We start from the raw sequence: 22733 nt of genomic DNA, 5'->3' as shown, positions 1-22733 counted from the left end.
CAAGTGCCCCTATTTTCCAGGCACAGTCCCTGGATTTACAGAAGCTGTCTTATTAGGCATGTGACTGCATGTAGAGGTAGCCTACTGAACAAAGATGCAAGTTTACATTAGTTTCCCTTCCCACTTTTGCCTTGCATTTCCCTGTCCCACCCCAGAATGTGGCCCTTGGGGTGATCCAGATTAGCCAACTCTCGGTGTTATGTTGGAGGGGATGCCAGGAAACAGGGAACGATGTTCACATGTGGTGGAGGTGTAAATATGTACAATTTTTTTGGCAAAGGGTGTTTTAAGGAGATAACAGAAACCACTGGGTTAAAGCTGACCGAAAGTTCAGAGGTAGCATTATTATCAATTTACGATGGCGTGGAAGGTTCACAGGCTATGAAGGACTTGCTCACAAATTTATTGACAGCTGCACAAATTATGATAGCTAGGAAGTGGAAGGGGCAAGCAGAATATAAAATGGAAGAATGGTATAAAGAGGTGTGGGATACAGCTATTAATGATAAATTAATGGGTGCCATTAAGGTAAGATGGGGAACACGCAGGAGAAATATGGAGGGTGTTTGTAGAATTTGTACTGTTAATAATAATAATAATAATAATAATAATAATAATAATAATAACTTATTTATACCCTGCCCATCTGGCTGAGTTTCCACAGCCACTCTGGGCGGCTCCCAATCAAGTGTTAAAAACAATACAGCATTAAATATTAAAAACTTCCCTAAACAGGGCTGCCTTCAGATGTCTTTTAAAAATAAGATAGCTGCTTATTTCTTTGACATCTGATGGGAGGGCGTTCCACAGTGTAGGCACCACTACTGAGAAGGCCCTCTGTCTGGTTCCCTGTAACTTCACTTCTCGGAATGAGGGAAGCGCCAGAAGGCCCTCAGCGCTGGATCTCAGTGTCTGTGCTGAATGATGGGAGTGGAGACGCTCCTTCAGGTATACAGGACCGAGGAGTTAAAACGGAAAGGGGTCAAACCATCGCAAGAGGTGTTGAAATTTTAGTTACAATGGAATGGTCTCAGTGGTGGTGTGCACATTTTCATTCTTATTTATGATTATTACTTTGTAAAAAAATGTATAAAATATAAATGTATAAAATATAAATAAAAGAATGAATGGGGTGGGGGAGATTTGCCAACTTCTGAAGTATAGGGAGGTGTAAAAGTGTTGGGGTGTTATGATGCAGGTGATCCGAGCCAACAGATGGAAAATAAAGCTTTTGCAGAGCTGGGCTTGTGGTGGAGAAGAGAAAGAGGTAATGCAAATTGGCGGGTGTACCGGAACCAGGTGCTTCCCAAGTATCAAGGTTAGGTTGGTAGTCAATGAGGATGCATCTGGCAAGCTGGCAAGAGGAGGAAGAGGGACGGGCAGCCCCCCCAGGACCTACTCTGAGCAGGCAAGAGAACGAAGACCTCCTCCCCAAAGTCTTGTCCAACTTCTCTAGCTCTATCTCATCATTTGTCTGACCTTGTTATTATAAGGAAATTGCTCCCTTTCCCTTATGGGCTATTCTAGAGCCCATATAGCTTCCTTAAGTGGGTTCCCTATCGGTAGGAGAAAATAACAGAGGCCAGCCAGAGCATATTGAGAAGCAAAGCAGCTAGTAAGCCTGATCTTTATTCAAGGAACTATTGCAACAGGGTCCCCACTCACCACACACAGGAGAGAGGAGAACCCTGAACAATGGTGCACAAGCCATGCAAAAGTTTTGAAATTGCCCAAGCTGTAGCCCAAGACCACTCCCCAATCCTCATACATACATCACAGAAGGAGATAGTCTACAGCAGAAATCCTGTTTGCCAGGATACCCGATAATGGTCACCGATTGCATTACCTGGCCATTCTTTTGTGATGGTTCCTGAATCCACTCTCAACTGAATAAAGAGCATGAAATCCACTTTGGCCACCTCATGAGAAGAGAAGACTCCCTGGAAAAGACCCTGATGTTGGGAAAGATGGAGGGCACAAGGAGAAGGGGATGACAGAGGACAAGATGGTTGGACAGTGTTCTCGAAGCTACCAGCATGAGTCTGACCAAACTGTGGGGGGGGGGCAGTGGAAGACAGGAGGGCCTGGCGTGCTCTGGTCCATGGGGTCACGAAGCGTTGGACACGACTAAACAACAACAACAACTGTCTGGAACTCCTGCTATGTCATAAAGGGTCCAGTGATAGCTGATTCAAAGACATTGAACCATCTTAAAAGGAACCCCAGGCAAGCTCCTTCAGAATAAGCACCACTGACCTTGCCTGAGTGCAACTAGCTGTATAGGACATAGAAAATATAAGTGGAACGTGCAACAAAATGCTGCAGTATGGCATATTCCTGGGGCTCCCAGACACAACCTTTTACAAGCTGCCTTCTTCCATTCCTCTCCCTTTCCCCTAGAGATACTTAACATTCAATAGGCCTGCTCATTCCTCATCAGGCTGTGTTTTTTTGGGGGGGGAGCTTGTCCCCTTATATTGCCCCAAAGTTTTGTACTTCTCTAAACTTTTTGTTCCTTAAAAGGTAAAGGGACCCCTGACCATTAGGTCCAGTCGTGACTGACTCTGGGGTCGCTTTACTGGCCAAGGGAGCCGGCGTACAGCTTCCGGGTCATGTGGCCAGCATGACTAAGCCGCTTCTGGCAAACCAGAGCAGCACATGGAAACGCCGTTTACCTTCCCGCCAGAGTGGTACTTATTTATCTACTTGCACTTTGACGTGCTTTCAAACTGCTAGGTTGGCAGGAGCAGGGACCGAGCAACGGGAGCTCACCCCATCGCAGGGATTTGAACCACCGACCTTCTGATTGGCAAGTCCTAGGCTCTGTGGTTTAACCCACAGTGCCACCTGTGTCCCTTTTGTTCCTTAGTGCTGTCTTTTGACAGCATAGCAAACAGAGGTGCTAGCCACTGCAAGCACTTCAGTTTTCTATTAGAGAGATCTAAGAACTATTTTAAAAAAACTGACTGAAGTGTTGGACAAAGGGAATGTGTAACTCTCAGCTACACAGCATTTTAAAACAGGCCATTAACGTTTAAACAAAATTAAGCAAGGAAGGTTCCCCATTCGCTTATCTTTAACAAACACCGGAATAGTTACTGGCAGCTGAATGTCAGAGGGAAACAAACCTTGGAATCAGAATTGCTTTATATGTTTTGTTTTTCTGCTACGGAAAGTGCTGTCTCATGGAAAAAAAGCAGAGAGGTTGACACCTTTCCCCCCTCCCCCCAGTCATTTTTATTTCTTTATTCTTTAAAAATAATAATTCTTAATTGATTTTACAGATATAGAATTATAACAATACCAATTACATATCCATATTTAGAGATTTCTCTGAATCTCTGGACTTCCCTCCATGGGTCCTATTGTTATCCTTTTCAACTGCATATTATTTCATAGCCCATATTTTATATCTCTCCATTTTGTCCGTAATATTTGCTACCTTGCAAGTGCTATTGCAATCCTGCCAATGTTTTCATCTGCTTACAGTTAGTCTCCTAAATAAATTATATTTTCCCCCATTCTTTATTGAAGTTTTGGTCTTCTTGGTTCCTAAACTTTCCGGTCAGTTTGGCATTTCGGCGTACTCCAACAGCTTAGTTTGCCATTCTTCTCTGGTAGGGACTTTGTCTTCTTTCCATCTCTGGGTAGTAGCATCCGTGCGGCTGTTGCCTACGTAAAAACTCTTCTCTGATCCTTTGGAATATCGGTACCTACAATTCCTAATAAAAAAGTTTCTGTTTTTTTAACAAAAGTTATTTTAAACATTTTTTTCAATTCATTATATATCATTTCCTAGAAGGCTTTTATTACCTTACACGTCCACCACATATGGTGGAAGGTACCTTCTTTTTCTTTACATTTCCAGCATCTCCAGTAGTTTTTCTGATCTTATTGGGGCTCAGATGCCTGGCCCCGAAGTCATTCCCATCCTACTCGTTGGAAACTTGAAATGAACACGCATGTCAGTTTCAACGATGTGCACATTAGCTGCTTAAAACACTGTGAGATCATTCTCTCCCACTGCGTTTTGAGTCGCCAGAAGGGTGGAATGGGGATGTCTTTGACCAGGCATAGGCAAACTCGGCCCTCCAGATGGTTTGAGACTACAATTCCCATCATCCTTCACCACTGGTCCTGTTAGCTAGGGATGATGGGAGTTGTAGTCCCAAAACATCTGGAGGGCCGAGTTTGCCTATGCCTGCCTTTGACCGATTTGGTTTCCACATGCCAACAACCCCCCTCCCCTTCCTCCTGCCCATGAAGCTGTCACCTGTTTCTCCCAGCAAGGGTAAGGGATGTTTATCCCTAAAAAAGGTTTGTTTAGCACAGCTGACAGCAGGCAGAATTTGCAGTCTGCGCCATCCCACCCATTCTCTCACATGTGTGTGCAAACGCACAGTGGACGAGGAAGCAATTCCCAGAGGCTCAGTCCAGAACTCAAGTGTGGTCCAGTATATGCTGAGAGCCAGATGATATTGAGGGCTGCATAAAATTGGGACAAGGGCCACACACAACCGCAGGTCCTCATCCCAACTCTGCAGGCAAATCTGTCCCTAGTACAGTGGTACCTCGGGTTACATACGCTTCAGGTTACATACTGTCAGGGTTTCTGGGAGAGAGGAGGAGATGACAGAGGAGACGGAGAGCGAGTGGGAGGAGGGGCAGAAGGATGAGGAAGAAGATGACGGAATTCTGAGGGAATCCACGAGTCTGAGCAGCGAGTCAGAGGATTCTCAAAAGGGGGTTACCTTAATCAAGCAAAGGGGAGGAGAAGGGAGAAGCGGAGAGGAGCCCAGTGGAAGACAGAGGAAGCAAGAGACGTCTCAGCCGGAACGGAGTAAAGGGGGTGGAGTCGTCAGCCTCTCGGAGGGAGCAGGATTAGGAGAGAACAGAGAGAGGGGGTTGGAGCAGGGTGTTCAGCCGGAAAGGGTGGAGAGCAGAGCAGGGGGTGGTGTAGCGGTCGAAAGAAAGGTCAGCAGCAACGTACGCGCGCCAAGTTCAAACGTAGAGGCGCGCGGAAGTGGAGAGAGCTCAGGGGAGGAGCCCGGCCCTAAAGCCAGAAAGAGGGGGGAAGAGGCGGCAGAGGATTCAGCCTCAGGCGAGTCACGGAGAGAGGGAACCCAGGGGGGCAGGAAGACCCTGCGGAAAAGAAAGGAGAGGAAGAGGTGGTCTAGAGCCAGGCTATTAAGTTGGTGCGGAAGAGGGGAGGAGTCAGAGGGGACTTCAGCGGTCTAACGTGGCAGACGTACGGCCACAATGCTGAACTGTATGAGAAGCAGAAATCTTCAATAAACTTTTCCTGTAAATAAGCTGCAACGGAGTGAGGTCTCTTGTGAGCTGGGACCAGACCTGGGTGGCCGTGACAGTAAGTCCCCTCTCTCAAAGCAAAAATTTTTTTTTGCGAAGCTCACGAACGGGAGCAGCCATGAGCGCTGAGGAGCAGCTGGTTGCATTGCGGAATCAGGTTACCGCTCTCACATCGGCAGTCATTGCTTCGCAGAAGAAGAATGACGACTTGGAGAAGACGTGCCAGGATTTGCAGGCAAGGTGGGAGCGCGCGGACAAGGCGGGGGCCCCAGGATCCAGAGCGGAGGGCATTGCGCTTGGACGGAGGGGGGGTGCCCTAGTTCCGCATTTTAATGGCAACTTGCAAGACTATCCCAATTTCAGAGCGGACGTTGTATATGCACTGCACTTACTCCGTCACGATTTTAAAGATGAGGAGGAGAGAGTGGGGTTCATTGTTTCGCACCTGCATGGGGAGGCCAGGGCTTGGCTACGCAATTTGTGGCGCGAAGATGGACCGGCCCGTCGCGATTCAACTGCGTTCATCAAAGCGATGGATTCTTGTTTTCAGTCCTCTGTGGATGTGGACATTGCGCGCCGTCAAATGCACGGGCTGAGGCAGGGGAAAGCGACTGTGCGCCAATACCACTCTAAATTTTTTGCATTGCTCACCGCCTTAGATTGGCCAAAGGACAGTAAACCGGTCAGAGATCTTTTTTGGGAGGGATTGAGCCCCCCCATCAAGGATGAGATCGCTAGGGGGGACAGACCCCAGACCCTAGAAGACGTGGTGCAACGGGCTTTAGCTCTTGGAATTCGACATGAGGGGCGTCCGTGGCATGAGGAGGACGGGCCCCAAGCGCGTGCGCAAGCAAGGACTCTCCCTTTTGGGCACAGGGACTTCAGCCGTGCGCACCCCTCGCCAATGGGGAAGGACAGAGAGGAGCCAATGGAGATTGGTGGTGCTAGGGCTCAGAAGCCATCCCAGAGCCCTGTCCCTGGTGCAGCCAAAGCGAAGCCTCCTAGAGGAACCAGGAAGTGTTACATCTGTGACAGTGCGCACCATATGGCGAAAGAGTGCCCCCAGAGGCTCCAGAAGCACACTGCAGCGCTGGCAACTGTAACAGCAGAGGTGCAACCAGGGGAGCAGCTTCAGGGAAACGACAGTGCCTGGCTGGAAGCAGAGCTACTGGGGCTCAGCCAGGCGGATCTGTAGACAAGCCCCCAGCATCACTGCAGAGCGTGGACCCTTTGCCTCCCAAACCGGCAGTTCTGCTCACAGCAACACTCCAGTTGCCTGATGGGAGACTCCTCGAGGTTCCAATAACGATCGATTCGGGAAGCAACGCCGACTTCATGGGACTGCAGTTCGTTAAGCAGCACAACATGGCGCTCCTGCCTGCAACGACGCCTCTGAACGTGGTCACGGTGGACGGCAGGAAGTTGCTGGGGGGGCAAGTGGTGCAGCAAACCCCTCCCATGATGATGCAGATTGGCAACCATCGAGAGCTTATTAGTTTCAATGTCACCCACTTATCGGACACACCCATCGTGTTAGGCATGAGTTGGCTGGAGAGGCACAGTCCCGCGGTTGCGTGGTACCAGAGGCAGATCAACTTTTGTTCATCGTATTGTGCTCAGCATTGCTTTCAGACCGATCAGGGAGGAGAAGCTGAGCAGCCATTGCATCTGGGTATGGTGCAAACAGTGCCTCACAAGTACCAGGACTTCTTGGAGGTTTTCTGTGAGAAGGAAGCTGACAAGTTGCCGCCTCATAGACCTTACGACTGCGCGATTGATTTAGTGCCAGGGGCGCAATTGCCTGCTGCCAAGCTGTACTCCATGTCGGAGGACGAAATGCAAGAGCTTCGGGAGTTCATAGACCATAACCTCAAGCGCGGTTTCATCCAGGAATCTAAAGCAGCGGGAGGCAGCCCTGTTTTCTTTGTGAAGAAGAAGGACACGCCCCAAAAAAGGCTTATAGTGGATTACAGGTTCATCAACAGCTTGACTAAGCCCAAAGCTTTCCCCATGCCCAAGATTGACGACCTTTTAGCGACCGTCAGGAGGGGCAAGATTTTCACCAAGCTGGACCTACGTGGAGCTTACAATCTCATCCGCATCCGGAAAGGAGATGAGTGGAAGACCGCCATGTTCACCCCTCTGGGCACATACGAATACAGAGTCATGCCTTTCGGCCTCCAAAATGGCAGCCACGTTTTTCAAGCATTTATGCACCACGTGCTAGCAGGTCTCCTCTACAAAAAGTGTGTCTGCTTTCTCGACGATATCCTGATTTTCTCGGAATCGCCGGAGGATCACGATAAGGACGTGAGGGAGGTCCTGCAGAGGCTGAAGGAACACAGGCTGTACGCCAAGTTGGAAAAGTGCCAGTTTGATGTCAGAGAGGTTGATTTCCTTGGCTACAAGTTGTCCGACGAGGGACTGGCCATGGACAGGGCTAAGGTTCAAGCGCTGTTGGACTGGAAAAGCCCTCGAAATCGGAAAGAGGTCCAGAGGTTCATCGGCTTTGCCAATTTTTACCGCAAGTTTATTAAAGGTTTTGCGAACGCGACGGCGGCGATCACTGACACCCTCAGTTCCAAGAAGAAGAAGTTCGTCTGGACCGAACAAGCGGAGCGGTCCTTCCGGACGCTTAAGGGTCTTTTCGCCTCCGAAGAGCAGCTGCTCCACGTGAATCCCGGCAGACCCATGCGGGTAGAGACCGATGCGTCGGATAGAGCGGTTGGGGCCGTTCTTTTGCAAGAGGATTCACAAGGCAACTGGCGACCGGGTGCGTTCTACTCCCGGAAGCTCAGCAAGACGGAGCGCAATTATACCATATGGGACAGAGAGTTGTTGGCCATTCATGCAGCTTTCAAAGCGTGGCGACACTTCTTAATAGGAGCCAAGCACACGGTGCAGGTCCGCACGGATCACAAGAACTTAGAGTATTGGCGGACGGCTAAGTTGCAGACCCAGCGACACATGCGCTGGGCGGAGTTCTTTGCGGACTTCGACTTCAAAATAGAATACATCCCAGGAGACTCCAATGTTATTGCAGACGCGCTGTCCCGAAAGCCGCAATACTTGGAGGAAGCAGCTCCAATCGCAGCAAAGCACATTTTCGCACCGCAGGCGTGGACGTGCGCTACCATCGCAGTCGACCTGGACGCGGTGCGACGCGCGTTGCAAAGGGATCAGTTTGCACAGTCTAAGATGGAGGAGCTACGCGGAGGGTCGCGACACAACGATGAGTTTCAATTACAAGATGGACTTTTGACTCGTAAGGGTGCCCTTTACGTGCCCACCGACGATCTTCGAGCCAAGGTTCTGCAACAGTTGCATGACGCCCCTAGTGCAGGCCATTTCGGCAAAGAAAAGACGATGGAGTTGGTGGCTAGAGACTTTTGGTGGCCCCAGATGAGAGGAGAGGTGGCGGACTACGTCGCCAGGTGTGATATCTGCCAGAGGTCCAAACCAGTGCACCAGAAGCAGGCGGGATTGCTAGAACCGCTGGAGACACCGCAGCAACCATGGGAGAGGGTAGCGTTGGACTTTGTTACAGACCTGCCCAGCTCCAGAGGTAAGACGGCGGTGTTAGTGGTGGTGGACTTGTTCACCAAGATGGCGCACTTCATCCCTTGTGCCAAGGTGGCGACGGCAGAACAGACCGCAAAGCTCTTCATCGATCACGTCTTCAGAGTGCATGGACTTCCGCAGTCCGTCTTGTCCGACAGGGGGCGCCAGTTTGTTTCCACTTTCTGGCGAAAGCTTCTGGGCATCTTGCACGTCAAAATCAACCTGACATCGGCGAGGCATCCACAAACCAACGGTCAAGCGGAGAGGGTCAACGCGATCATGCAGCAGTACCTGCGGTGCTACGCCAACCAGCGACCTGCGGCGTGGGTGGACTATCTGCCGATGGCTGAATTCGCCTACAACAACACGAAACACGCTTCCACCGGGGTGACGCCTTTCTTCGCGAACAATGGCCGTCATCCCAGAACCTTCCCGAGATTTGCGGCACCAGGAGGGGGGGGGCCTCAAGATGCCGACCAGTTTGCAGCGGAGTTGCAAGAGGTGCACGAGGAGCTGCGGAGACATTTGGAGCTGGCAAAACAGGCGTATAAGGTGCAGGCCGATAAGCACAGGAGGGCGGGAGAGGACATCCAGGTTGGGGACTGGGTGTGGTTAGCAGCCCACGCGATGCCGGCCAGGTCATTGGCCAAGAAGAAGTTAGGACACAGGCAGCTAGGGCCATATCAAGTTGAGGCTAAGATCAATCCGGTGGCTTTTCGTATAGCCCTTCCGGAAGGTTCCAGGGTGCACCCGGTCTTTCATAGGTCGGTGCTCACTCCCTACAAAACCCCACACAGGTTTCAAGAGTCAGGAGCACCCCCAGAGCCACGTAGGAGGGCGCCTGAGAGGGGGGAATCGCCAAGACCAGAACCTCTTAACGAGGTCACAGAGATACTGGACTCGAGATGGGGGGAGGAGGGAGTTGAATATTTTCTCGCCAGGGAGGGCACACCAGCCGCTGCTAATAGTTGGGTGCCAGGCTACGAGTTAGACGAACCCCTTTTGAAAGAAGAGTTCCATGCACTTTTCCCACATAGACCCATGCCAGCTGAGTACTTTGATGACTGGCTTTTCACACCCACATTGTCAGATAGCACGTTCAGGGGTTTCTCTTCCCCCGAGGAAAGAACACCAGAATCAAGCCCGCCCAGGGGATCGTGCTCGGGGGTGGACACGGAAACCCCTTATTGGTGGGAGGAGCAGCCAGAGGAGGAATGGCGTAAGAGGTGGCTGATAGGTCCTTGGCGGGCAGCACCGGAGGAAGTAGCGATGGAAGCAGAGACTGAGAAGCATTTGGGGGAAGAACCCGACTTCGAATACACTTACACGGAACTGCCAGCAGAGAACATTGACGTAGACGACCTGTATCCTGAGCCTACCCCCGAAGAGCCGCAGTTTCCACAACCGGTCCCCGGCGAGCGGGAGGGGGGAAGGGGGGGCTTCGAGGGGGGGATGGATGTCAGGGTTTCTGGGAGAGAGGAGGAGATGACAGAGGAGACGGAGAGCGAGTGGGAGGAGGGGCAGAAGGATGAGGAAGAAGATGACGGAATTCTGAGGGAATCCACGAGTCTGAGCAGCGAGTCAGAGGATTCTCAAAAGGGGGTTACCTTAATCAAGCAAAGGGGAGGAGAAGGGAGAAGCGGAGAGGAGCCCAGTGGAAGACAGAGGAAGCAAGAGACGTCTCAGCCGGAACGGAGTAAAGGGGGTGGAGTCGTCAGCCTCTCGGAGGGAGCAGGATTAGGAGAGAACAGAGAGAGGGGGTTGGAGCAGGGTGTTCAGCCGGAAAGGGTGGAGAGCAGAGCAGGGGGTGGTGTAGCGGTCGAAAGAAAGGTCAGCAGCAACGTACGCGCGCCAAGTTCAAACGTAGAGGCGCGCGGAAGTGGAGAGAGCTCAGGGGAGGAGCCCGGCCCTAAAGCCAGAAAGAGGGGGGAAGAGGCGGCAGAGGATTCAGCCTCAGGCGAGTCACGGAGAGAGGGAACCCAGGGGGGCAGGAAGACCCTGCGGAAAAGAAAGGAGAGGAAGAGGTGGTCTAGAGCCAGGCTATTAAGTTGGTGCGGAAGAGGGGAGGAGTCAGAGGGGACTTCAGCGGTCTAACGTGGCAGACGTACGGCCACAATGCTGAACTGTATGAGAAGCAGAAATCTTCAATAAACTTTTCCTGTAAATAAGCTGCAACGGAGTGAGGTCTCTTGTGAGCTGGGACCAGACCTGGGTGGCCGTGACACATACGCTTCAGGTTACAGACTTTGCTAACCCAGAAATAGTACCTTGGGTTAAGAACTTTGCTTCAGGATGAGAAGAGAAATCGTGTGGTGGCAGCGCGGCAGCAGCGGGAGGCTTCAGGTTAAGAACAGTTTCAGGTTAAGTACGGACCTCCGGAACGAATTAAGTACTTAACCTGAGGTACCACTGTACAACATTTCCTTATTTCTGATTACAGTGGTACCTCAGAAGTCAAATGGAATCTGTTCCAGAAGTCCGTTCAACTTCTAAAAGGTTCGGAAACCAAGACGAGGCTTCTGATTGGCTTCAGGAAGCTCCTGCAGCCAACTGGAAGCCGCAGAAGCCCTGTCAGACGTTCGGGTTCCAAATAAGGTTTGCAAACTTCTGGGTTGGTGGCGTCCAGGAGCCAAATGTTTGACTCGTAAGGTGTTTGACTTCTGAGGTACGACTGTACTGCCCAAACCAAGTCAAATGGAACAGCTATTTTCTGCAGTTTGCTTACATTGGACTATGGAGAAAAGACCTCCCAGTCCTGTAGGTTGAGAGTAGCTGGTGTAATGGCTACAAATGTTATTGGGAGTACAGTTTCCATTTGCCAGTGGTTGGGATGATGGATGTTGGAGTCCAACAATATATAGCAGTGTGTTGGCAACCTCTGCTTTTTAGGTTTGCATTTGGAACTAAACTCCACCACCTAGTTCAGCAGTATTTTGTCCCAAAGGCTGCAAGCTTGTTTACTTTTCCACCGGTCTCCATTGTTTGCAATCTTGAGCTGCTTTATCGGGGAAGCCTGTTATCGGGGCGGGGGGGGGGGGAGGATAGTGTATATGATCCCTTGTTTTCGGTTCTGCCTGTCAATGGCTTACTGGGCAAAGATAAGCTACAGCGACATTGTTTTGGAATGTGCTGAAGAAGTTAAACACTAGATGCAGCAGTTTTCAGCGTGCTTCTGGTGCCATGCGGTGTTAAGCAAAGCTGGAAACCTGCTTACACACTGCTCGCGAACATTTCCACACCCTCCAAGCTTTCTCCGATTAAATTTGGGACGTCCTAAGGAAAAGCAGGGATGCGGGTGGTGCTGTGGGTTAAACCACAGAGCCTAGGACTTGCCGAACAGAAGGTCGGCGGTTTGAATACCTATGATGGGGTAAGCTCCCGTTGCTCGGTCCCTGCTCCTGCCCACCTAGCAGTTCGAAAGCACATCAAAGTGCAAGTAGATAAATAGGTACCGCTCTGCCTGGAAGATAAACGGCGTTTCCGTGCGCTGCTCTGGTTCGCCAGAAGCAGCTTAGTCATGCTGGCCACATGACCCGGAAGCTGTATGCTGGCTCCCTCGGCCAGTAAAGCGAGATGAGCACCGCAACCCCAGAGTCGGCCACGACTGGACCTAATGGTCAGGGGTCCCTTTACCTTTACCTATTACAGAAATAGATGGAGGAGCTCTAAAGGGGAGAACCCAGAAACAGCCCCGTGAGGGCTGTGTTCAGTAGGCACAGAATGCTGAATTTTGATGGAACGGCTCACAGTTTTGAAGAATATTCTTCCGCTTTGAATGGTCCATGTCACCATTAAGAAAAAGAATTTCCGCCTGCTGTTATAATTGTTCTTTCTGTGAAATGGATGTTTTATATTTATGAAAAAATAACGTGGTTGTGACCAAGTTGCAACAATTAAGGCTGCACAGAAAAAAAGCATTTTGGTTCCCGAAATTCATTCTGATTGTGCAGATAAAACATATCTGACCGAATTCTACAGGATGTGGTAATAGTGTGTGAAAACAGTCCAGGTCCCAGGCAGGCACCTCCAGGTGGTGATGATGTCTGGCCCCATCCTGGCTCCCAGGCATCTTCACTTGGTTGCTAGTGGCCAATAGCCAGGTGCAAAATGCGCCTGGCGCCTGGCTAATTTCTAACACTGCTATAGGCACATACTAGATTTTGATGATTGCTGCCAGTGCTTTTTTCCTTTAAAAACGTTTAGGGGTACTCTCATTTTGACTCCAAAAAATCACCATTTTATAGTTCAAATCAGGGAAAATAAATACAGGGAATGGACAAAAGTACAAATATTCACCAAATGTTATGGGGTATGCTTCCCCCCAGAAAAAAAGCACCGATTGCTGCTATCATCCCTGTCTGCAACAACCCTAGCTACTCGTTTCAGAGCTAACGCTGATCAGACATTAACTGTTGGCTTTCCTTTCTCTGTGGGATTTAAATGCCGATTTAAGGAGGGAGCCGGTGGCGACATATCAAGGTTAGCTCACTGCGTTGCTGCCTATTAATGGCACACCGGCTAACGGGGTTTATTCTCACACATGCTGGGTGTGTTGAGGGGCCTTTGAAACCCAACCCCCCCCCCCAGGCAGAACCTTTCGCTCTTGGACTGAGCTGCGGCGACTGAAACGCACAAAGCAGCTCCAGCATCTGCTCCTCCAGCGTCCAGGCTTGCCCTTGACTGAGTCACCAAGGTCGGCGGAGGCGCTTCTTGCACACACGCTGCTTCTGCCACCCTGAAGCCATCCAGCTGTTTCCTAGCACCCGAAGCCACCATCATCCTGGTGCAGCTTGTGACTTCACAATCGGCGTTGTGCACATCTGCAGCTTGGCTGCAAAGGGAGAGAGGTCTGCTGTGGGCCTTTCTGAAAGCTCAGGGTTAGGATGAGCAAAGAAAGAGGAAGATAATAAACCACAAGATTATTACCAAGTGGAGAGAGAGAGAGAGCGGAAGCAGTAGCAGCAACAGCAACAAAAGCCTGGCTTTGCTTGCTCCCATTCTTATCAGAGGTTTGAGATCTAGAAATGGTTTGGGTCCTTTTAGACTCTGGACTTGGTGGTCTTTCAGCCTGTGGTGTTTGGTGGTCAGCCGTTCTGCTGAGTAGGTCCCTAGATCTCTTCCTCCAAGTCCTGCCCTGATGGTGAGGCTGCCCCTTCTCAGTGCAAGGAGCTAAGCAGAGACTGTTCCGCTTATTGCAGGGTGCAGGGAGAGGATGATTAAAGGGACAGAGACCGAGGTCAGCCCAGTTCAACAGCTGGCAATCAATCCTATTCAGTAACCACATAACACCGGTCCTGAAAGACCTACATTGGCTCCCAGTACGTTTCCGAGCACAATTCAAAGTGTTGGTGCTGAACTGTAAAGCCCTAAAAGGCCTCAGCCCAGTATACTTGAAGGAACATCTCCACTCACATCGTTGTGCCCGGACACTGAGCTCCAGCACTGAGGGCCTTTTGGCAGTTCCCTCACTGCAAAAGTGAGGTTACAGGGAACCAGGCAGAGGGCCTTCTTGGTGGTGGCGCCTGTCCTGTGGAACACCCTCCCATCAGATGTCAAAGACATAAACAACTATTTGACTTTTAGAAGACATCTGAAGGTAGCCGTTCTTTGGGGAAGTTTTTAATGTTTGATATTTTATCACTATTATTATTATTATTATTATTATTATTATTATTATTATTATATTGGGAGCCACCCAGAGTGGCTGAGGAAACCCAGCCAGACGGGCAGGATATAAATAATAATAATCATTATTTCCTACAGTCATACCTTGGTTTTCAAACAGCTTAGTTCTCGAACGCTTTGTCTCCCGAACACCGCAAACCTGGAAATGAGTGTTCTGGCTTGCGAACTATTTTTGGAAGCCGAACGTCTGACAGGCCTTCTGTGGCTTCCAATTGGCTGCAGGAGGTTCCTGCAGCCAATCAGAAGCCGCAATTTGGTTTTTGAATGTTTTGAAAGTTGAACGGATTCCATTTGACTTCCAAGGTACGACTGTATATGCAGCAAAAGCACACCACTTTCCTCAAAAGAATGCCGGGAGCTGTAGTTTGCCCTGCACGGAGCTACTATTCCCAGCCCCCTTAATGAAGGACAGTTCCTGGGATTCTTTGACAAAAAGCTGTGTGCTTTAAATGTATGATGAGGATGAGGTGTTTAGAAGGCATCCTGTCAGCTGCTGTGCCCAGAGGATGGAAACACAGTGAAATTTCCGGCAATGTATCCTGTCCAGCCAGCCTGAACTGAAGATGGGTTTGTCTAAGGCAGGGAAGACACCTGTGTCCCTGAGTAAGCCAAATAGGCGGTTTGGCAGTACGTTGGCCTGACCTTGAAGTCACTGATTCAACACGCTGTGAACTGGTCACGATGTTCCCACTCTTCATTCAAAACTTCCTAGCAGTCATGCACTGAAAGATGAATCCAAACTTCTGGCATTTAGTCGCTTGCATTGAAACGCTGCTTGCATTTAAGAAGCAGCATCATTGATTTAACCCGCAGCTTATTTCTCCCCCGTGGTACAGGCAAGGGGAACCTGTGGCCTTCCCAAACATTGCTGGACCACAACCCCAGCATCCCTGACAATTGCCCGCCTGGGCGGTGCTGTGTCACAGAAGTGTGCTGGTAGGTAATCGCACAGTTCAGAGTTAATGCTTTATTAGCAAAAGCACAACCTTCACAAACTTGGTTGAGTGCCTCAGCTTCAGGATCTGTCCTTCCAGTGAGCACTCAGGGCTGATTTCCTTCAGAATGGATACGTTTGATCTTCTTGCAGTCCATGGGACTCTCAAGAGTCTCCTCCAGCACCATAATTCAAAAGCATCAATTCTTCGGCGATCAGCCTTCTTGATGGTCCAGCTCTCATTTCCATACATCACTACTGGGAAAACCATAGCTTTAACTATGCGGCAAAGTGATGTCTCTGCTTTTTAAGATGCTGTCTAGGTTTGTCATAGCTTTTCTCCCAAGAAGCAGTCTTTTAATTTCGTGACTGCTGTCACCATCTGCAGTGATCATGGAGCCCAAGAAAGTAAAATCTCTCACTGCCTCCATTTCTTCCCCTTCTATTTGCCAGGAGGTGATGGGCCCCGTGGCCATGATCTTCGTTTTTTTGATGTTGAGCTTCAGACCATATTTTGTGCTCTCCTCTTTCACCCTCATTAAAAGGTTCTTTAATTCCTCCTCACTTTTTGCCTTCGAGGTTGTGTCATCTGCATATCTGAGGTCACTAAAGGGTATACACTTATACAAGCAACACTTGCAAAAAGTCTCCTACTTGTGTTGCATCCCCGTTGTCGTGGATGTGCCTCTCCCTGGAAATAAATCCACCATAACCAGGTGTTTAAGGTGCGTGCCTTTATCTCCTTAGTAGATTGCTGCAAATTACATCACACACACAATATCCCAGGAACATTAAAAGCAGCAAAGACTCTTCTGTGAAGCTTGACCTATTTTCAAACCCCACCACCACACCTGTTCCTATTTCCTTTTAATATAACAGAAGGGGAGGAAATGCTGAGCTGGGAGGGAGACTGCAAAGTGGATGATGGATTTCTTTTTTTAAAAAAGCAGGGCCTCTGATTTAGCAGCGTCGGAAGGAGGCGGACCATGCCTGGGTGTCAGCGAGCGCCGCTTGGCGACGGCAGCCGCTGATGCTGCAAGCCAGGGGGCGAGGCGCGTTTCCTTTCCTCTCCGCCTAACGGAGCGGCGGCTGGCGACAAGCGAGGCGCGCAAAGCGCAGGCGGCGAGGGGGGCTTCTGCTGTGGCTGCAAACTCCCCTTCTCCTTCCTCCGGAGGATACCGAAGACCCTCGGCAGGGAAGGAAAAAGAAAGCCACAACAGCTGCAGCTCAGAAGGATCAGCCAGATCCCCCCTTCTTGGGCATAGAAGGCTCCCCCACCCACCCACGTCGCCACCAACAACATGGATCCTGCAACCCGGAGGACCAAGGCGGAGGACGCCGAGCAGCTCCCGCAGCAGCCGGAAGAAGAGGAAGAAGTGGATCCCAGGATCCAGGTAATGGCCAGGAGGGAGGAGGTTCGGGATCGTTTTCTTGGGGATCCGATTTAGCCCCCCCCCACCTCCCACCGCTCACTCACGCCCCTTCGCGGGGAGCGCACATGGTGGGCGCATCGACGGGGGGAAATCGGCGTGCGCATTTTGGAGAGGTTGCAGGGCCGGGCGCCTTTTATTGGGAAAGTGTGCGTGCGTGGCGCTCGCTTGCGCCTCTCCAGCCGATTCTCCTCTCTCCCCCCACCCCCAAAAGCCGCGTGTAAATTCCTGAAAAAAGGGGAGGGGGCGTTGCCTGCCGCCATGCGCTCCCCCCACCCTTGGGTGCTTCATTAGGTTTCTGCCAGGGTCCTTCTGCAGGCGACAAAGCCAAGGGGGTCCCCCGATCTCTCCTTTGCAATTTTGCAAAGGGTGCTTTTGGGGAGAGAGGAGCCGCCTCTCCTCGTCGCCTTCCCTCTTCTCCCTTTTTCTAAAAAGCAGCAGCAGCAGCGACGTGCAAGCGGCGAGAAAAACCCACACCCTGTTCTGGTGGCGGTCTCTCTCTTTGGCTCGGTCGTTGTCAGAGGGTCAGGCTCCTTGGGTTTTGGGTTTGTTTTTTTAGGATGCCGTGCCAAAGGCAAGGGATCTGGCTCCGGGCGAGCGCTGGAGAGGAAGGGATGAGGGTGGAGAGGGGCTCTCGCCCAGGGATGCCACAGGCCGGAGCAGCTTGCGCTAGAGCGCTTTTGAAGGTCGTGGTGGCGTCTTGCAAGAGAGAAAGGCGGGGGAGAAGAGAGCGCTACCTTAGACTGGCTCAGTATCCCTACACTGTCTGGCAGCCACTGTCCGGGGTTCAGCCCCACGGGGAGATGCCAGATTTCGAACCTGGAGCCTTCCGAATGCCAAGCGGATGCTGTGCCGCTGAACTAAGCCTCGCGTCCCCCATGTTGTTGTTATAATAATAATAATTTATTATTTATACCCTGCCCATCTGGCTGGGTTTCCCCAGCCACTCTGGGCGGCTTCCAACAGAACACTAAGATACAATAACCTATTAAACATTAAAAGCTTCCCTAAACAGAGCTGTCTTCAGATGTCTTCTAAAAGTTTGGTAGTTATTTTTCTCTTTGACATCTGGTGGGAGGGTGTTCCACAGGGCGGGTGCCACCATCGAGAAGGCCCTCTGCCTGGTTCCCTGTAACCTCATTTCTCCCAGCGAGGGAACCGCCAGAAGGCCCTCGGCGCTGGACCTCAGTGTTCGGGCAGAACAATGGAGGTGGTTTTTTGTTGTTTGTTTATTTATGTACCACCTTTATCTTCCAATGATCTCAAGGTGATGTACACGGTTCTCCTCCTACCCATTTCATCCACACAGCAACCCTGTCAGGTAGGCCAGGCGAAGAGCTTCATGGCCGTGTATGGATTCGAACCCCGCTCTCTCAGGACCTAGTCCAACACTTTATAGCCATCACACCACACTGGCTCCCTATAGTTTTAAAACCATTGACCACATTCCTGGCTGATATTAGCAACAGAATTGAGCAACTGCAACCTTGTTCGCAAACCACGAGCTCCAATGGTCTCTGTTTTACCAGGGTCAATCAAATGTGCAATCTTGCTTGGACACTAGCTTCAGCTAGCGTTAGATGCTGAGATAACTGGTTACAACCAGAAGTGCATTAGTGCTTTGACGAAGATCCTGCTCTCAGTTTCAGTTACTGCCCCTCTCTGCTCTACCGGTTCACAAATAGCGTCCCCTGCTTTAAATGTCCCACGCACCTGCAGTACAGGAAAAGACAGTTCCTTGTCTCATCTCATCCAACAAGCAAGCTGCTTTGAAAAGCTTCAGCTGTGAAAGTGGCCTATGGCTAAAATTATAAATATATAACATCCCTGTCAATTTCACTGTTTAGGTTTTCTTCTTCTCCAAATTAAGATATGGTGGAACCTCGGGTTACATACGCTTCAGGTTACATATGCTTCAGGTTCCAGACTCTGCTAACCCAGAAATAGTACCTCAGGTTAAGAACTTTGTTTCAGGATGAGAACAGAAATCGTGCTCCGGCGGCCCGGTGGCAGCAGGAGGCCCCATTAACTAAAATGGTGCTTCAGGTTAAGAACAGTTTCAGGTTAAGAACAGACCTCCAGAACGAATTAAGTATGTAACCAGAGGTACCACTGTACAATTATGTGCACTGTTTTCATGTTTTGTCCGTAGAGACAAGAAAAAACCCTACGCCCATGAATATGACAATTCCTTTCTCTTGTCGGTTGTTTTTGCAGGGGTGAACGGGGTCATGGCATCATAAAATTATAGAGTTGGAAAGGACCACACAGGTTGTCTAGTCTTATTCCCTGCAATGCAGGAGTTTTTCATCCAAGGTGGGGTTTGAACCCACGGCCCTGAGCTTAAAAGTCTTGTGTGCTACCAACTGAGCTATCCCAGCAGAGAAACTGTTTTCTTTCCCTCCCTCTCCTATGACAGGTTCTGCAGATGTCCCCATCAGGAGAGAGGAGTAGCTGAGCAGTATTGTCCCTGCCAGCAGGGACCAAAGAGATATTTCCATTCATTTTTAACACATGAAACAGTTCTTAAAAAATTCTCAGTCTCAGCAAATCAGTTGGGGAGCAAAATGATGGGTGGAGAGTCAGAAAGGGTCTTTAGCTAAACAGGTAATTTGAGAAATGAATGCAGCTGTCTGCCTTCATTCCTACATAGCCACCAGTTGAGCTCAAAACCCGATCGAAGTGTGTTTAAAATGGCCTTTGTGCCTTTCCCATGCATGCATACCGACAGTCAGAGAGATGCTGCCAGATGTTTGAAATGTCATGTTGTTAAGCTGATACGTGAGGCAGAAAGTCCCTGGCTCAGATGTCTCCTGGCTCAAATGCCAGGAGGTGAGCTGTCTGCAAAATGAGGACCAAACATGCTCTGGGCTCTCCTGCCGCCAACAGAAACAAACACATAAAGAACCTATCGCACAAAAACTCTGCACATACGGCATGCAAAAGAATGAAAGACCATTATCCCCAGCGTTTGAAATTAGCCAGGCGCTAGGCGCATTTTGCGACTGGGGATTGAGAGAATGGGAGCGCTTTGAGAAGTCTTGTCGCCAGGGCAGATTTGATTTAAATCAAATCGATTGAAATCATGATTTAAATCAGTAGTCAGTAAGACTTGATTTAAATCTTTTTTTTCTTTTTCTAGAAAGACTTATTCTTGCTGGCATAATCGTAATATTTACAACCAGATGAAGGTTTCATTTTTGGAATAATAAATTTTCAGAGTAGTTTTTACAGTTGTATCAAAAACTGCTGATTGGGTAGTACTATTAGAAATACATATAGACTGATAATTATGAAATTATTGTGTTGTTTAATAGTTTAACTGTTTATATTTGGACAACTTTTCTGCTGTACTTTATTGGAAGGAGAAAAACAATCATTTCCTTAATAACAATTTAAACAATTTATTTAACTGAAACAATAACATAGCATGTGTATCCATGTTTGTTAACTGATGTGGTTGAACAAGTTTGTTTTTTAAAAAACAACAACAACCACCTTCGATTGAGTTTTAGCACACATGAAAAACTTAAACAAATCCTTATTTCCTGATAATAGCCTTTGGACTATAATGTAACTTAAATAGAAAACTATCTTTAGAAAGGTTTCCCCGCCAAAAGCATTTTTTTTAAAAAATCCAATTTTTAAAAAAATCAAATTTAAATTAAAAAATAAATAAATTTATATTAAAAAAAGATCTGATTTTTTAATTTCCCCCCCAAAAAGAATAATTGATTTTTATCCACCCTGCTTGTCGCCATGTATGGCGTCTGAGACTCAATAATAAAATGGCTGGCACTGAGAACACAGGAGGGGAAGTGTCTCCCTGCCCGATTCCAAAGCACATAATCTTTTCTATCCTAGTTTCTACCACTGATTATCCCCTCTTCCTTCCCCCCATCTCTCCCCACAAGGCCTCTGACAGCAGTGTCTCCCACCGGTACAAATTGAAAGCACAGACATTATATATGTATTATGTACCATTTTTATTCTTGAAAATCTTTCGAAAGAAACAAAAAGACTGCTATCTTATCTGGCAGCTCATTTGTCAGCACTACTGTCTCAAATGTATGCAAAGCAGGGGACCGTTGTTAAGAGCCCATATAAATACTAAGTATTCCTGGGTCGAAATATTGGACCTGCTGGAGAGACCCGGGTTCAAATCTCCACACAGCCGTGAACCTTGGGCCAGGCATACACTCTGAAGTCTTAGCAACCTCACAGGGTTGTTTTAAGGATAATAAAATGATATTTTTTTGGGGGGGGGGAGGGAGAATCATGTATGCCACTCCGAGCTCTGTGGAGAAGGAATGGGATAAACCTGAATAGTGGACGCTTGGGTTGCGAATGTGATCTGTGCGGGAGGCACGTTCGCAACCCGCTGTGCATGCGCGGGCCGCGATTTGGCGTTTCTGCGCATGTGCAAAGCGCGATTTAGTGCTTCTGCGCATGCGCAAAGTGTGATTTAGTGCTTCTGCGCATGTGCAAAGAGCGATTTAGTGCTTCTGCGCATGCGCAAAGTGCAATTTAGTGCTTCTGCACATGCACACGCACCGAAACCCGGAAGTAACCCGTTCCGGTACTTCTGGGTTCGGCGTGGTGCGCATCCCGAAAACACGCAACCTGAAGCGTCTGTAACCCGAGGTATGACTGTAATTAAATACTTTAGTTCTTAATTTTAGCAGGGTTAAGGTAAAGGTACCCCTGCTTGTACGGGCCAGTCGTGTCCGACTCTAGGGTTGTGCGCTCATCTCACTTAAGAGGCCGGGGGCCAGCGCTATCCGGAGACACTTCCGGGTCCTGTGGCCAGCGTGACAAAGCTGCAGCTGGCAAGCCAGCACCAGCGCAGCACACGGAAACGCTGTTTACCTTCCCGCTAGAAAGCGGTACCTATTTATCTACTTGCACTTAGGGGTGCTTTCAAACTGCTAGGTGGGCAGGAGCTGGGACCGAACGACGGGAGCTCACCCCGCCGCGGGGATTCGAACCGCCAGCCATAGATCGGCAAGTCCTAGGCACTGAGGTTTTACCCACAGCGCCACCCGCGTCCCTTTTAGCAGGGTTAGAAGAAAGGAAAAGGCGGTGAGGAATGGATACCTGGAATCTTAAACATAGGGGAAGAAAATCCTTTTCATTCTCTCAAATTTGGATCTTGCCTGTCGTTAAGCGATGGTTTAGGCCTCTTTGGCTAAGCACTGTTTGTTCTTCCTTAGATGCACTTTCTTGCCCTTCTGGGAGGAGTTCGGTTCCCGATTTGCACTCATGACTTGCAAGTCATAAAGAGGAACAGCTTTGGAATTGAACTAGAATAACTCTTGAAAACGTAACCCTCCGTTGCAGTCTTCAAAAGGTGTCCGAAGCCTCTCCCTCTTCCCTGTCCCCAAATCCGCCTCACCACAGAGGCCCCGGCGCCATAAATTTCGGCCTCGCAGTTAAAATACCTTCTACCCTTCCGTTTCCATTTCACATTCCAGCTGAGGCCCCTCTCCTCGGAATGCCAGATGACACTTAATAACCCGAGTCCATCCCAGCTCTGCCGGTGTCGTATTTCTCAACATGTGTTGTTTTTTTGGCTTTCTTCCAGGGGGAACTAGAAAAGTTGAATCAATCCACAGATGCTATCAATCGGAGAGAAACAGAGCTTGAGGTACCATTTTTTTTAATGCTTTCCTGCTTTGTACGAACATACATTCTACTCGGAGATCTTGTATATCCATTTTTAAGGTTGTTATTATTGTTGGTTTTTTTTAGAGAATGGTATTTGTTTGGTTTTTTTGTCTTGGCCACTTTAAAAAAACAAAGCACACCCACCC

General features: G+C 49.3%; 1 protein-coding gene across 1 annotated transcript in view; it reads left to right on the top strand.

The window, feature by feature from the left end:
* Positions 1 to 16461: 16461 nt before the first annotated feature.
* The window catches only part of SH3BP5 (SH3 domain binding protein 5), a 50291-nt gene continuing 44019 nt past the window's right edge, over positions 16462 to 22733 (top strand). The window contains exons 1-2 of the mRNA XM_081883001.1: positions 16462 to 16884; positions 22505 to 22567. Of these exons, the coding sequence (XP_081739127.1) occupies positions 16792 to 16884; positions 22505 to 22567 (156 nt within the window). The 5' untranslated portion in view covers positions 16462 to 16791. The remainder of the gene's footprint in view (positions 16885 to 22504; positions 22568 to 22733) is intronic.

Source organism: Podarcis melisellensis (assembly GCF_964234715.1).
Source record: "Podarcis melisellensis genome assembly, chromosome: 12".
In the NCBI taxonomy this organism is placed as follows: domain Eukaryota; kingdom Metazoa; phylum Chordata; class Lepidosauria; order Squamata; family Lacertidae; genus Podarcis; species Podarcis melisellensis.
The sequence above is the reverse complement of the archived record's forward strand: the minus strand, read 5'-3'. Positions and strand labels throughout refer to the sequence as shown.